The sequence below is a fragment of the Labeo rohita genome, chromosome 9 (assembly GCF_022985175.1).
Source record: "Labeo rohita strain BAU-BD-2019 chromosome 9, IGBB_LRoh.1.0, whole genome shotgun sequence".
In the NCBI taxonomy this organism is placed as follows: domain Eukaryota; kingdom Metazoa; phylum Chordata; class Actinopteri; order Cypriniformes; family Cyprinidae; genus Labeo; species Labeo rohita.
The window spans coordinates 4554579-4568579 of NC_066877.1; the positions used below are offsets into that span (position 1 = coordinate 4554579).

General features: G+C 37.9%; 1 protein-coding gene across 4 annotated transcripts in view; it reads left to right on the forward strand.

The window, feature by feature from the left end:
- Nucleotides 1-14001, forward strand: part of dip2a (disco-interacting protein 2 homolog A) — a 139210-nt gene that overhangs the window by 24246 nt on the left and 100963 nt on the right. The window contains exon 2 of one of the 4 annotated variants that reach the window (XM_051119268.1): nucleotides 1711-1816. The exons of the other annotated variants lie outside the window; for them this stretch is intronic. Coding sequence (XP_050975225.1) covers nucleotides 1711-1816 — 106 coding nt within the window. The remainder of the gene's footprint in view (nucleotides 1-1710; nucleotides 1817-14001) is intronic. 4 annotated transcript variants of the gene reach the window in all.

Below are 14001 nucleotides of genomic sequence, written 5' to 3' on the forward strand. Positions count from 1 at the left end.
TTCTGTCTTTCCATCTATCCATCCATCCACGTACTGTTTCTGTCTGTCTATCTATCTGTCTTTGATCCATTTGTCTGCCTGACCAACCGACCGACCAACCGTCCGTCTGTCTAGTCTGGCCTTCCGTCTGTCAGTCCATCCATCCATCCATCCATCCATCCAACCGTCCATCTGACCGACTGACCGTTGGTCCATCCGTCCATCTAGTCTGTCTGTACCTCTGTTCTTCCTTCAGTCTGTTATCGGTCCATCCATCCATCCAACCGTCCATCTGACCAACTGACCGTCTGTCCATCCGTCCATCTATCTAGTCTGTCTGTCCCTCTGTTCTTCCTTCAGTCTGTTATCTGTCCATCCATCCATCCATCCATTCAACCAACCAACCAGCCAACCATCTGTCTGACATCACAACCACAAACCTTTGTGACTTTTGCAGCTTCAAACAATGAGATAGCAGGAGGAAATTTTTAGTTCTGAAATAATATTATTATTTCAAAAGACCGACAGATTACAGAAAAATATGGGTTTTCTTGATATAAACCTTTTAAGGGCATTTGTATAAACGTTTTGAGAATGTTATGCCAGTTACAGCCTGCCATGCTTTATCAAACATTTGCAAAACTGACCGTGTGCTTTCTTTGAGGGCTTGGTCATGTAATCAGCCCTGGCTGGTTTCAGTGTGTGTATGCTTCATGCTGAGTTCTCTTGAGGTTAGCGCAAGCTTTTCCAAGTTAAATCCATAAAATGAGCATTTGCGGCTTTCCTCAATGCCGTATATCAGAGACAGTTCTGGAAGCAAACAGCACTCCTGTCCTGTCAGAGCCCCCCAGCTGCTCTACCTTTCACGGATGGCGGTCTCTGGCTGAGCTGGAGAAGATTTGTTGTGCTGCGTGTTTCTCTGAGGGGAGCCCAGAATGCTGGAAAGTGTGCCTGAAGGGCCTGCAGCCAAACGCAGGGTCACACAGTGTGCAGGAGGACAGGCACACCTCCGCAGCCCTCCTCTCCTTTTCTCTCTCTCAGGAACAGCTGCTGCAATAGAGGAAACGGCCTGTGAACGGCCTCTCTGCACCACCAAACTGCCCTAGTGCATTCTGGGAACGTTTGACATCTGCTTAGTTATTCATCCTCAGGTCTTTACCATATAGGGGCTATCTCACTTGCAGATCTAAAAAGCTCAGGGTAGGGGCAAAGAGAGAGGTGTGTTCATACAGCTCCCACAGCTGTTACAATCTCCAGAGTGTAAAGAAGTTTTAGAAGAAGGTTTTGGAAAAAACAGTGTTTCTGTAGACCCAGGAACATCTTCCCTTAGAAGAAAACCTGCTTTGCTTAAACGTCTAAAAACAGCAGGCAAGATTGTAAGGCAGTATTGCATGCACAATAATTCACTGTGACAAAACTAATCCAAAATGGCAGATAAAGACCCAGACACACCAAACTGACATCAACTAGTAGCAACAAAAGCTGAAGCTAGCGTGCCCCACATCACCTGCATCTGGGGCAAATGGTTGTGCTTGATCACACCGCTTAAAACTACAGGCAACAGCAAACCAGCATGCACGTTCTTAAATGCGTGAGAGGAAATAACTCCACACCAGCAGGTGGCAGTAGTCTGTATACTGAGAAATCCGTGTTTGCTTACACATTTCACACCAATCTGACAGCCTTGCTTTTGTCACTTAGGTTTTTCTTCTTGTGATTTAATTTGCGTAGATGAACGGCCAGTTGGGGTGGTCTCCCTCACCGAGGGGCTCCGCTGCCAATTGCTCAATTGGTCGGAAAAGCTGCAGACGGTTTCTGACCAGTAACAGTGTTTCAGGTAATAAATTTAAGTTCTAAAAACATTGTGGGAACATTGTTTTAAAATGTTTCTAAAACATTGAAATGGCTAATTTTCCTGTCATGATTAGAATGTTGCTTGAATGTTTTAAAAACATTTCTTAGAATGTTCAACACCATAAGGACGTTCCAAGAATGTAAGAATCTCAGAGCGTTATTTTTATTAAAATGGGCGATTTTGCTCATAGAGTATGTATAGAGTTTTTCATGACGCGTGATCAATCGACCATATTGGTGGCACAGAACATAAACAATGCCACTGAACCAAATCCATCTTGCTAATTTGGGTGGTTATTGCTGCTGAAAATGGTCAATCATTGTCATGTTTTGGGCTGTACTATTCGGTCAGCCTGACATTTGGAGTACTGCAGATTGCCAAAAGTTATAACAAGTCAAGGAAAAGAGTGCAAAAAACTGTCTGAGGAACAAAAGATGTCTGGTTGGCCAAACTGAACCAGGATTTCCAGGGCAAGAATCTTGACAACATAAGTGTTCGTTCTTATCATTTTTAGTCAGGTAGGTGAAATATTAGGCTATCTTAGGCAGTAATACTGCTTGTACATATCTTTACCACCTATTAACTATAGTTTGTCAAACTATTGCGGAATTTTTTTGCTTACTAAGTCCTTCTCTATATGATTTAGCAGCTTCCACATGTTTTTTTTCCCATGGTTTAGACACCATAAATTAGCAGAACAACATATTCAGTAGTACATTAACCGTGCAATCCATGCTGTTGATTACATCCGAGTATCTCCAACATGGCCGACTGACCAAACCGTGACGTAAGTGCAAACCTTCCATTTTTATGCTTCTAAAAGTTTTTTGTTAGCTTAGCAACATGCTAAAGCTGAATTCCATTTCAGTTTTAGTCCAAATTTAGTCTGATTAGTTAAGCGTTTCAGTTGAGTCAATTATGAGTAATGTATAAAGCACAGCTTACATAGAAATCACTTTCAAACCAGGCGACTTTCTGTTGGCCAACAGAGCAAATTTATGTGATCACCTTGAACCCATTGTGAAATCTGTGTGTGGAGAAATCTTTCACCCTCAATGAAATTCTCAATCACAGGTGATCCTATTGAAATACTGGATTTTGTCCATTAAAAATGAACAACAGTAAGTGTGACACTTTAGATGAGTAAACACAACTGAGTAGAGCTGTTGTATTTTGGATGCTTTAGTTCTCACCAGGCTGCACAACTAGCCTAACCTGCAGGACTTCTTTGGTCTATTAATTATATAACGTTGCTGGTCAACTAGCTTCACTAGCTTATTTTCAATGAAAATTAAGCTGATCATTTCAGAGGTGTTGATGTTAGAGTCACTTCTCTCCTGTTTTTTCCCCTGTATAGATAGAGTGTTACTGTTTGATTTTTATGGCATGTGTCAGTGTTGTTTAGGGATACAGAAAGTGTCAGAGTGTAATGACTCTTGGTTAGTTTTGACTCACTGATCTGTATCTGGCCACTGTATGTGTGTATCGATGTGATCTGTCCTCCCGGTGTATATGTCAGCTGATAAGCGTGAAATGAGCCCAAGGCCCAAGCAGACACATTCACATCACGTGTGTTTCTGTGTGTATGTGTGACTGCTTTTCGCAGAGTTGCCATCCTCTGCAGCTCTCTGTAATTGTGTATTGATCAGGAAGTCTCTTCCAGTCATTTTGCTTTCCCAGTGGAACAAAACGCACATCACACAATCTTAGTGGTGACGGCAATTCATATACCAGCCGGGAGAAAAATAAAAACATGCACTTGATTTTTATGCGTTTAAAGGAGAATGTGAGGGAAGCTTGTCTGTGCGAAACTCACCACCGTTCAGATGAATTGTAAGTCTGATATATTTAAAAAGTAAGAGAACACCTCATCTATACGCATAATTTGATACACCATTCCTGTCTGTATCAACAACAATTTAGATTGGGATTACTTTTTGAACCCTAAAGTATGAGCATCAGTGACAGTGTGTTCACTTTACCAAGCACTACTAATGGTAGAAAAGTCCAGAGAGTATCAGCTGAGCCCTCACATTTGACTTCTTCACTTTTTCACACAAATGCATAAATGAGGAGCAGGGTTAACGGCTGCTCTGACTGTTGACCTTTAGCTAGGGTCAGCATGTTGCCCGCGGCCCTCGGAGGCCCTTGGAGAAGCTATCTGACACAGTCTTATGGATTCAGTCACTCATTCTGCCACTGTATGTGCTCACTGACCCTCCCATTAATGCTTTATTTTTGAGTCTGTTATTTTAAGTGTTCTGATTTCCTCTCTCGGCCTGTGCTTATTTGTTGAGAGAAGTTCTGGCTTTGCTTTCTTCTAGTCCAGAGCCTGCTTAAGTAGAATAACAGACCAAACCCAACTGCCTCAGCAAAATATTAGCCGATTTATTTTTGTAAAGAGTATCCTGTCAGTTTGAGGTGAACTGTGGCGCCGAGCTTGATGAAAAAAAAAAATCTATTTTAACACTCAAAGTGTTGGTTCAACACAAACTTCTCGTTGCAATGACAGTGTTCCATTTTGTCCTCAAAACAGCTTGCAACTATTAAGGTTTGTTTTGGAAAAGGCATACTTGAATGGAAATTGAACTCTGTACACGATTAATAATTGTGTTAATAATAATTGAAGCTTATAAAAGGCAATGACCTGTGTTGATGACAGCACGAAGCTACAATTCTACATCATTTCATCATTGTCATCAGTAATGTGATGTTGTAAGCCTCTCTGATTGTGTTACTGAGAGAATTCGACTATGTGGAACTCCTATTAGATTTCATCTAGCTGTTAATGCAATTAAAGTGTAGTGTGATCCGTGGTTCACTTTTAGCACTGGGCGTAGCTGGAATGCTCGGAATTGGAAAAAGCCCTAAAGGTTCCTTGTAATTCAAGAGCAACAGAACGTTTGCTGTTATTTTATGGTAAAGATGAAATTTATGGAGCACACGCAGAAATAAAACTCATTGCTTCTTGAGCCAAACACACCTCAGTGGGCTGGAATGCCCAGAACGCATGGATAAACAAGCCAAGTTCACATTTACACTCTCAAGTTTTGCCATTGAGGCTGATTTATGCCACAGTTCATTTAAACAATGTTTTGTTATACCTACCGTTAAAAGGTTTGGTGACTGTATAATATAGGATGTCTTATGCATTTGTTTGATCAAAAATATAGTAATACTGTGAAATATTATTATAGTTTGATTCTAATTCTAATATTATAATTTGCTAATTTCACACACACAAAGCAGAGAGAACACCCTGTAAGACTAGAGAGCAAATTAAGGTTTATACCAGACAATAGTATTTTCATGAGCTGGTTTAGCAAAAACTGTACGCCATTAGGACAGGAGTGTCAGAACACTTGTCAATTTTGACAAAACATAGGATTTTCCAATCTCTTCAGTCAATCATCAGACATAAGAGCACACACCTTAGGACAGGGATGTCCAATCCTGCTTCTGGAGGGCCAGCGTCTTGCAGAGTTGAGCTCTAACCTGCCCCAACACACCTGTCTGGAAATTTGAGTCTGAAGACCTGTCCATTATAAGGGATCTTACCTATTATCTTCCAGGATTTGCCTAATAATTAAAAAATGAAATTATTGCTGATATGGTCCCTGATATATTGTAAAGAGAAAAGACAGACAGACATAACAAGAGCGGGTTGGTGTAAGACATGTTTTAGAGACTTGAGTGATTGATGGAAGGTGAAATAATCAGGAAAGAAGGCTCGACTCTTCCTTCATCACTCTGGGATGGTATGAATCACCTCATGTCACTTTGAGTGCAATGAAGCCTGGATCCAAATCCAATTCCTGCTGCTGGTTTTCTCGCCGGGTTCAGTTGGCACACACACATAGATCGCATTCATGAATAAATCTGATGGTGTCAGCTGTAGATTGCAGCAGCGGTACGACTACATGTTTATTAAATGCATGCACAAGGGTTCACGCGTGTTTGGAGGACTTGGATGTCTTGATGAGAATGCTGGGAATTCTATATAAGGAATTTTAATGCATGTACATGTTATGAAATGTGAGGTGAAAAGTTATGACAGCTCTTGTGGCATTAGACTTTGACTTGTCAGGGTGCTGACAATTTTCATTACGATTCGTGAGTCACCACCAGAAGATCCTGACAGAAGAGTGAAGCCCCTGAGCCATTCACCTGCACTTTTTCACACTATCGTGTGCTCACTGTGAAGTCAGCTCAGAGATATCCATTTACACTGACATTTCTCATGTCCTCAGCCTGTCGTTGACATTTTTGTTCCCTTCAGTGTAGATGGATGAAGAGAACCATGACTCTCTGAGTAGTGTGGAGACCTGTGAACTTTTTAACATGGTGTTGAGAAGTGCTGGTCACATGCTTTTCTCCTAATCTCACCTCTTCTTGCTTGGCTGGTTCAAGTTATGGACTAAGGTCACAGCTTAAGCTGTGAGCTGTGTGATGAAAGACACCATCAAGAGATGATAAGTCATTTGGATTTCAACAAAGTCATGATTAATTGTGGAATGTCTTGTGAGGAACAATACCCATAATTTTAAAGAAGTCTGAGCTCATCATCCTCACAAAGCCTTGCGAATTACACGATCTTCCCACACTTTCAAACTATTTATATATGAATGTATATATTTGAATTTTATTTTTAAATTTTATATTTGATTTTGCAATGAAGCTACAGTATTTTTTGCAATCATAATGAATGTAAGCGAAATGTTTTATATTTAACGATCATTTAAAATATGATTGTGTAATTTCTAACGCAGATGTGACGCAATGCAACATTGCAAGAAAATTTTTGCTAATTAGGACTTTTTGTCCTAACTTCATTTTTGATTAGTAATATGCATTGCTAAGAACTTTGGACAACGCTAAAGGTGATTTTCTCAGTATTTTGCACCCTCAGATTCCAGATTTTCAAATAGTTGTATCTCAGCCAAATATTGTCCTATCCTAACAAACCATACATCAATGGAAGGCTTATTTCAGCTTTCAGGTGCTGTATAAATGTATAATGTATAAATCAGTTTCAAAAAATGGACACTTATGACTGGTTTTGTAGCCCAGTGTCACACATTTTTGTGTGACTTTGTTATCCATAATGAAAGTGACAATTGATCATTTTTTACAAACTTAAGGCTTATGGTCACAACTTAAAGGGGTCATCGGATGCCCATTTTCCACAAGTTGATATGATTCTTCAAGGTCTTAATGAAACGTCTATAATATACTTTTGTTAAAAATTCTCAATGGTAGTGTAAAACAACACCCTTTTTACCTTTCCAAAATCAGCTCTGCAAAAATCATCTCATTCTGGTCAAGGCTGCTTTAAATGCAAATGAGCTCCGCTCGCCCCGCCCCTCTCTTCTCTCTGTGGAGTGACCAGCTTGTTTACTTTAGACGCATTTAGCCGCGTTTAGCCGTTAAATTTGCTAACTAGCACATCATTAGGAAAAGCGATCGCAAAGATTAATAAAAAAAAACCTTATACTCACCTTTGCTGTAAGTGAAGCTGTCGGTGTGACACCGCAACGACAGGCATCTGAGAATGGCTCAATTTGAAAAAGGGGATATTATTTTTACAGATTAATTAAAAACCACTGCATGGATTTTTATCATTACAGGATAGATTTGTACATACACTGCCAACACACATCAATGTTCAAACAACATGTAAAAGTGAACTTTGTATCCGATGACCCCTTTAAGTCATGTCACTCTCATGGCAAGTATTTTACATTTTGACATACTGGTGGCTTATTCACATGAATTTGTACAATCTTATTTGTTTTTTTTCAGATGGTTAGGTGTAGGGTGGACCATCATGATTGACCATCATGAAAATAGTCACATCGTATGAATTCATACAAAAAAATAGTAATGTTTTCTCAAGAGATTGGGTTGAAACAGCAGTATGATAACAGCAATATTCAATAAATCCTCGAATGTATTATGTTAATAATTAATGTCATTAATAATAACCTCAATAAACAATTCTTCCACCAAATAATATGGTTCTAGCTTATGTTCTAGTTGGTCTTAATGTTTTCAAGTAAGGTAGCAGCTTGCTAGATTAAAGTGTAATGCAATAGAATGCAACAGTCCAGACTGAAAAGTAAAATCCCATTTGTTTTGATTTAGCGATAAATTATAATCCTTCCAAGACAGACCTAGCATGATTCCTAGTGAGCGACTACACCAATCATAGAATTCGCAGTTACTATGGAAACAAAAAAGAGCTCAGCAGTTACCGCCTACTGAAGCATTATGCTTGATGTAATGAAGCCAGTCTGACACTTTCAAACTTACAGTATATTTATATATTTTTGACCATTTATAGGCCTACTATTAAATTGTTTTTATACTTATGATCAATTACTGTAGGTAATATGTTGTACCATCATTTAAAATTTGTAAAGCGTTAACTAAAAGTTTTATGCAATGAATGTTTCATTGAGTCGTGCCAGCAAGGCTTTGTGCAGAGAATGCAGAATGTAACATATTCTCTGTGAGTTGACTTTCCCTCAGGCTGGCTGGATGTATGAGGTTTCTATAAGCTCATATGAGATGAGAGAATTCGGACTAGCGTGAGACGCACAGGCAGGCTTCTCTGTGCCTCTCTGCGTAATTGGTGTTGTCTGAAGGCGACAGCAAGCAGTGGTAAATCCTGTCTGTGTGAAAAATGATGAGGCTTTGCCTCTGGTACTCTCTAAATGAGGAAGAGGACATGAATTATCCCTACAGAAGCACTGATTAAAGAGAACGGTGAGAGTTACATCAGAATAGAGCTGCTGAAGTATCTATGATGAATGAAAAATTTAGAGTGTTCACACTTAAAGCTGATATGAAGCACACTTTTCTTTTCTGTGTTAATGTATTTTCTGTTTTCCAACAGGAAGTTGGGGCAGGGTGTATCAAAGAGTTTATCTGTTTAGTTTTTAAATAGCCAATGGGCTATAGTTATGTCACATGATCATGCAGTTGCTGGTATTGGGAGAGGACATTGTTGTTCTAGTAAGCATTTAATTGGATAATTAAATCATTAACTATTGTATTTTTTATTATTACTCATTCTTATATATTCAGGTTTTAGTTTTAATTTCAGTCCAAGTTTAGGAATTTGTGCTTTTGTTGCTTTTATTAGATTTTTTTTTTTAGTAGATTAGTATTTAGTAAATATTTAATTTGTATTAATTTATGAATACTTTTTTGAATAATAATGAAACAAGAAGACACTGCCTAAATTTAAAATCTGTGTATCTGCTGAAAGATTATCTTAGCTGATATCAAAGATAATAGTCATGGACTAAACACAGCAAAACTGTGATTTCATGGGGTCTTTAGGAACAATTTTCAAGACTTTTGTAAGTCTGATACCACTAATATGACATATTATTGATATTTCAGCGTTATTCTGTTTAATAAAGAAAGCCTTCGGCACATAATAGGTAAACTGAAACTAGTTTAGCAGAATGTAATAGTGACCATGTCTGTCAAACTTAAAAAAGACAAAAACGTAACAGTAACGGCACCATAACAGTAGTTTATATGACATGAGCACTATATTCCAAGTCTTCTGAAGTCATTTGACAGCTTTATGTGAGGAAAAGAACAAAATATGGTGAAGTCTTAAATTCTGATCTGTTTCTCTCATAAAATTACTGCATGGCTTTAGACAACTTGAAATATCCTTGGAATTGTCTTTCTGGAGCTTCACAGACAGTCGCTGTGAATTATTGTTGTATAGAATAAAATATGCGTAAAAGTATGTGTTCCATACACACACACACACACACAAAAAATATATATAGTGAGGTTGAGCTATTAATGAGAGAATTTTATTTATATTTGGCCTGCAGTGAGACCTCTGAGCTGTTAAAGTCAAAGTGCTTTTTAACAGCGATGGTTCCCGCTTCCCATGAGACAAAAAACAAAAGTTTATACTACATGTGTTTGCTTGCGGTTTGTGTGCCCACATGTCTCTTTATGTGTGTGTGTGCATGTGGGTGTTCATTTTTGAGCACAGATTGGGCAGCGAGCAGCTGGCATCCTGGTGTGAAGAAGATGGTTCACCATGTGCGGTGGCTGAATATACAACAGTAGTGTGGTTCTGAAGGAATAAACGTTAAATTTTATGGAAAACAGCAGTGGGGAGATGTCTGAAGATTCAAGTTTATATGTGGGATCGAAGAGAATTTTAATGCTTGAACTTTAGATCCTGCACATAATAAAGAAGAAGTGGGTAAGATAGACTCATAGCAGATGATAATGAGCTGTGCACTGTAGTCACTGTGTTTAACCGTATGCACTCAGTGACCTCACACAGTGTGTGCAAAGAAACTCCACAGCTCACACACACACACAATCAAACAGTATCCAACCAGAAATGTATGTATGAAAGTGTTTATGATTTTTATAATCAAACAAGGAAAGCATAAATGTGAGCCTGGACCACAAAACCAACCTTAAGTAGCATGGGTATATTTGTAGCAATATCCAAAAAACATTGCATGGGTCAAAATGATCGATTTTTCTTTTATGCCAAAAATCATTAGGATATTAAGTAAAGATCAAGATACTTTGCAAAATTCCTACTGTAAATATATCAGAACTTTTTGATTAGTAATATGTATTGCTAAAATCTTCATTTGGACAACTTTAAAGGCGATTTTCTCAATATTTTGATATTTTGCACCCTCAGATTCCAGATTTTCAAAAAGTTGCATCTCGGCCAAATATTGTCCTGTCCTAACAAACCACACATCAATGGAAATTGTATTTATTCAGATTTCAGATGATGTATATATGTCATTTTTTTTAAAAAATGACCCTAATGACTGGTTTTGTGGTCCCGGGTCAGAATTTTCTTTTTCATTACATGTACTGTGATTTTAGTACTATACTATAGCTATAAACTGTTTCATACTGACCTGTGTCTCTTTTATAAGCTTCTTAGCATGGCATGGGTCACTTCTTTATACTGTAAATCTGACATATATGGAAATACATATAGCAGTACTCATCAGCAAGTATCCCGCAGACAAAAATTCAGTCTGTTAATCATTTTTATGCATCCAAGATAAAGATAAAATCACTGCACAGCCTGATACAATTATATCAGCATCAGTAAAAAACTAGAAATAGTAGATACAAATAGTAAAGAGCAGTTCAAAAAACTCTCATTTGTGCTAAAAATACCTTTTAATACCATATTTTGCCTAAAAATAGACTGTTTAAGCATCAATATTCAACATTCAGATATATACTTCAAAAGTTTGGGGTCAGTGAGGTTTTTTTTAATATATTTTGAAAGAACTCTGTTATGTTTACTAAGGGTGCATTTGTTTAATATAGTAAAAACAGGAATATTCTGAAATATTATTACAATTTAAAATGACTGTTTTCTGTTTTAATATAATTTAAAATGTAAATTATTCCTGTGATGCAAAGCTGAATTTTCAGCATCGTTACTCCAGTCTTCAGTGTCACATGATCCTTCATAAATCATTTTAATATGCTGATTTACTGCTCATGAAAAATGTATTGTAATTAACTATGTTGAAAACAGTTGTACTGCTTAATATTTGTTGAAACCATGATACATATATTTGTTCAGACATGTGTTTGTTTTTTTATTTGAAATTTTTTGGTACATTTTAAATTTATATTTAATGCAACACAATATGCAATGCAATACAGTGCATCCTTAATGAATATATACTGTAGATATTATTAGATATTACTTCATTTTGTTTGTTTGTTTTATTTTGTTATAATGTTAGACTTCAAATAAATGCTTTAAATCTGATAACTGATACTCAGTTTTCATTATACGACTTTTATATAGGACATACACACTCATATACATATAAATCCTCAGACACCTGCATCTGCTGGTTTTCTGATGTGTAAAATATTAAACAAGCAAACATTCCTCATTCGCTATTATTCCAAATCCTTTAATGAAGCTTCTGACTGATTGTAGTTAATAAGCTCAGGGACATCATATAGAAAGGATGTGGAATTGGCAGTATCCATGGAAACAGACTGTTAAACCCCCTCTGCTAGTGATTATCCATATGTGCTAAGGTTTAGGTACTGTTGCTCCTCTGAGGAACACGACGGCAACCCTTCTGTTTCTGTTCCTTTAGTCTTTCATATCTCTGTTTCTTAAGCTGAGGTGAAAAACATTGATTTAAGTTAGGATATCAGTTCGCTAATGAGGCGTTTTCTCTGACAGACTCGCATGCGTTTGTCCTCTCTGGCCTCAGTCGAGCTGCAGGGGAGGAGTGTGTGAGTGGGTTTTTGTGTTTGCTGAGGTAACCAGCATAAACAGTGTTATCGGTCTCCGTACAGAAGGACGTGTCAGTCAGCAGTCCCTGTGATCAGGGGCTGTGTGTCTCACTGGTATTTCCTCTCACGCTCAGAAATTCCCTTTAAACAAGCTTTTTAGACCCTGAATGAACCAGTGTGTAAGTGTCCATGTGCTCTTCAGATTGTAAATCTCATATGTGTTTTAGTAGTTGTTTCTTAAACTGCAGTATTATACACCCTCCCTTCAATCTTGAATCTATGTAAAATTGATTTCCTGGCCCATTCTGTGTGAAGTATGTCTAATTGAACAAGGATATGTGGTGAAATGTTGTATGTGACTTGAATTTATCAAATACAGGCTATGGTTTGGTTTAGTTTCTCCAAGTAGTTGCAAAATCTGAGCTAATGTGTTAAGCATATGCTATCCGTGCAGCTGGCGGTGAGAATCGACTCATTAAGAAAGGTTACACTCTGAGGTTACATGACAAATCCAGACCTGGGGGAGTAGAGGGAAGGGTACGAGACTCCCTCAGCTGCCTTAGATAACTTATAATGGATTTATTATGCGTCTTTGATCCAGACAAACCTTTGCCCGACTGCAAGACAGATGTGTGTGTCAGAGTCTGTTGAAATGCGCGATACATGCAGATATAGATGCTGGACTGTAGTGAGGTCACCCTGAAAAATCTGCTGGAGGAGGAGTCATTCATCTTATCTGACAGACCAAGAGCTGACATCACAAAAGAAAGAGTAATGAGGTAATGAAAGAGAGAGGAGGAATGGAAAGGAGGTTTGACCAGCATTACGGTATTTTCTCTCAGATTTGACCCTTTCATCCTAAAGGTTTTGTGAATCTGATATGATATGTTCTTTAAACTCGGTAGGGAGAGATGCACTTCAAAGCTGCCATTAACCTTTGAAACTCAATGAAACATTTCAAACAGATCGATGTTCTCCAAACTATTCCCTGCTGGTAAAACCAGGTCATTGCAGCTTAAGTTGGTCAACTGGTCAAGGGATGTTTTAGTTAACCAGCCTAACCAGATCTCCATTAGTCTCAGCTGAGCTTGTCATTTGTGTTGTTTCATACAAAAGTTAGTTCCAGTCCACCGATCTGAGTTGGTTTCCCTCCAAAGTTTTTAAGTTGAACTTATGTGCAAAATTAGAATGTCACATAAAATATTTGCGAATAAAGAACCATTTCCATTCTATATGTTCAAGAGAAGAGTATAGTTACTTTATGGGAAGCTGGCGTCAAATATCAATAATAAAACTAAAGTTGATGCAACCAGGAAAGGTTTAAAGCTAGGTGGTGTGGCTTTGTTTGGAACAACTTACAAGTAACTGTTGATCTTGTTTCTAAAATGGAAGGTACTTAAAGACGTTCACTTCCAGAACAACAATTTACAGATAATTTACTCATCCCCCTTGAGATGTTAATGTCTTTCTTCCTTCAGTCGTGAAGAAATTATGTTTTTCGAGGAAAACATTCCAGGATTTTTCTCCATATAGTGGACTTCTATGGTGCCCGTGAGTTTAAACTTCCAAAATGCAGTTTAAATGCAGCTTCAAATGGCTCTAAACGATCCCAGCTGAGAAAAGGTCTTATCTAGTAAAATGATTAATGATTAATGGTTATTTTCCCATCTCATTTTCTCCTCCAACTTCAAAATGGTCCTACATCGCTGTTTTACCTTTTTTATAAAGGGTGTTTGATCTTCTTTGCATATTCACTTTGTAAACACTGGTACTTCTGCAGTGATGTGGGATGATTTTGAAATTGGAGGAGAAAATGAGATGGGAGTTTTTCAACATACCCTAACTGTATTGACCCAGAATGCACAGAGTTC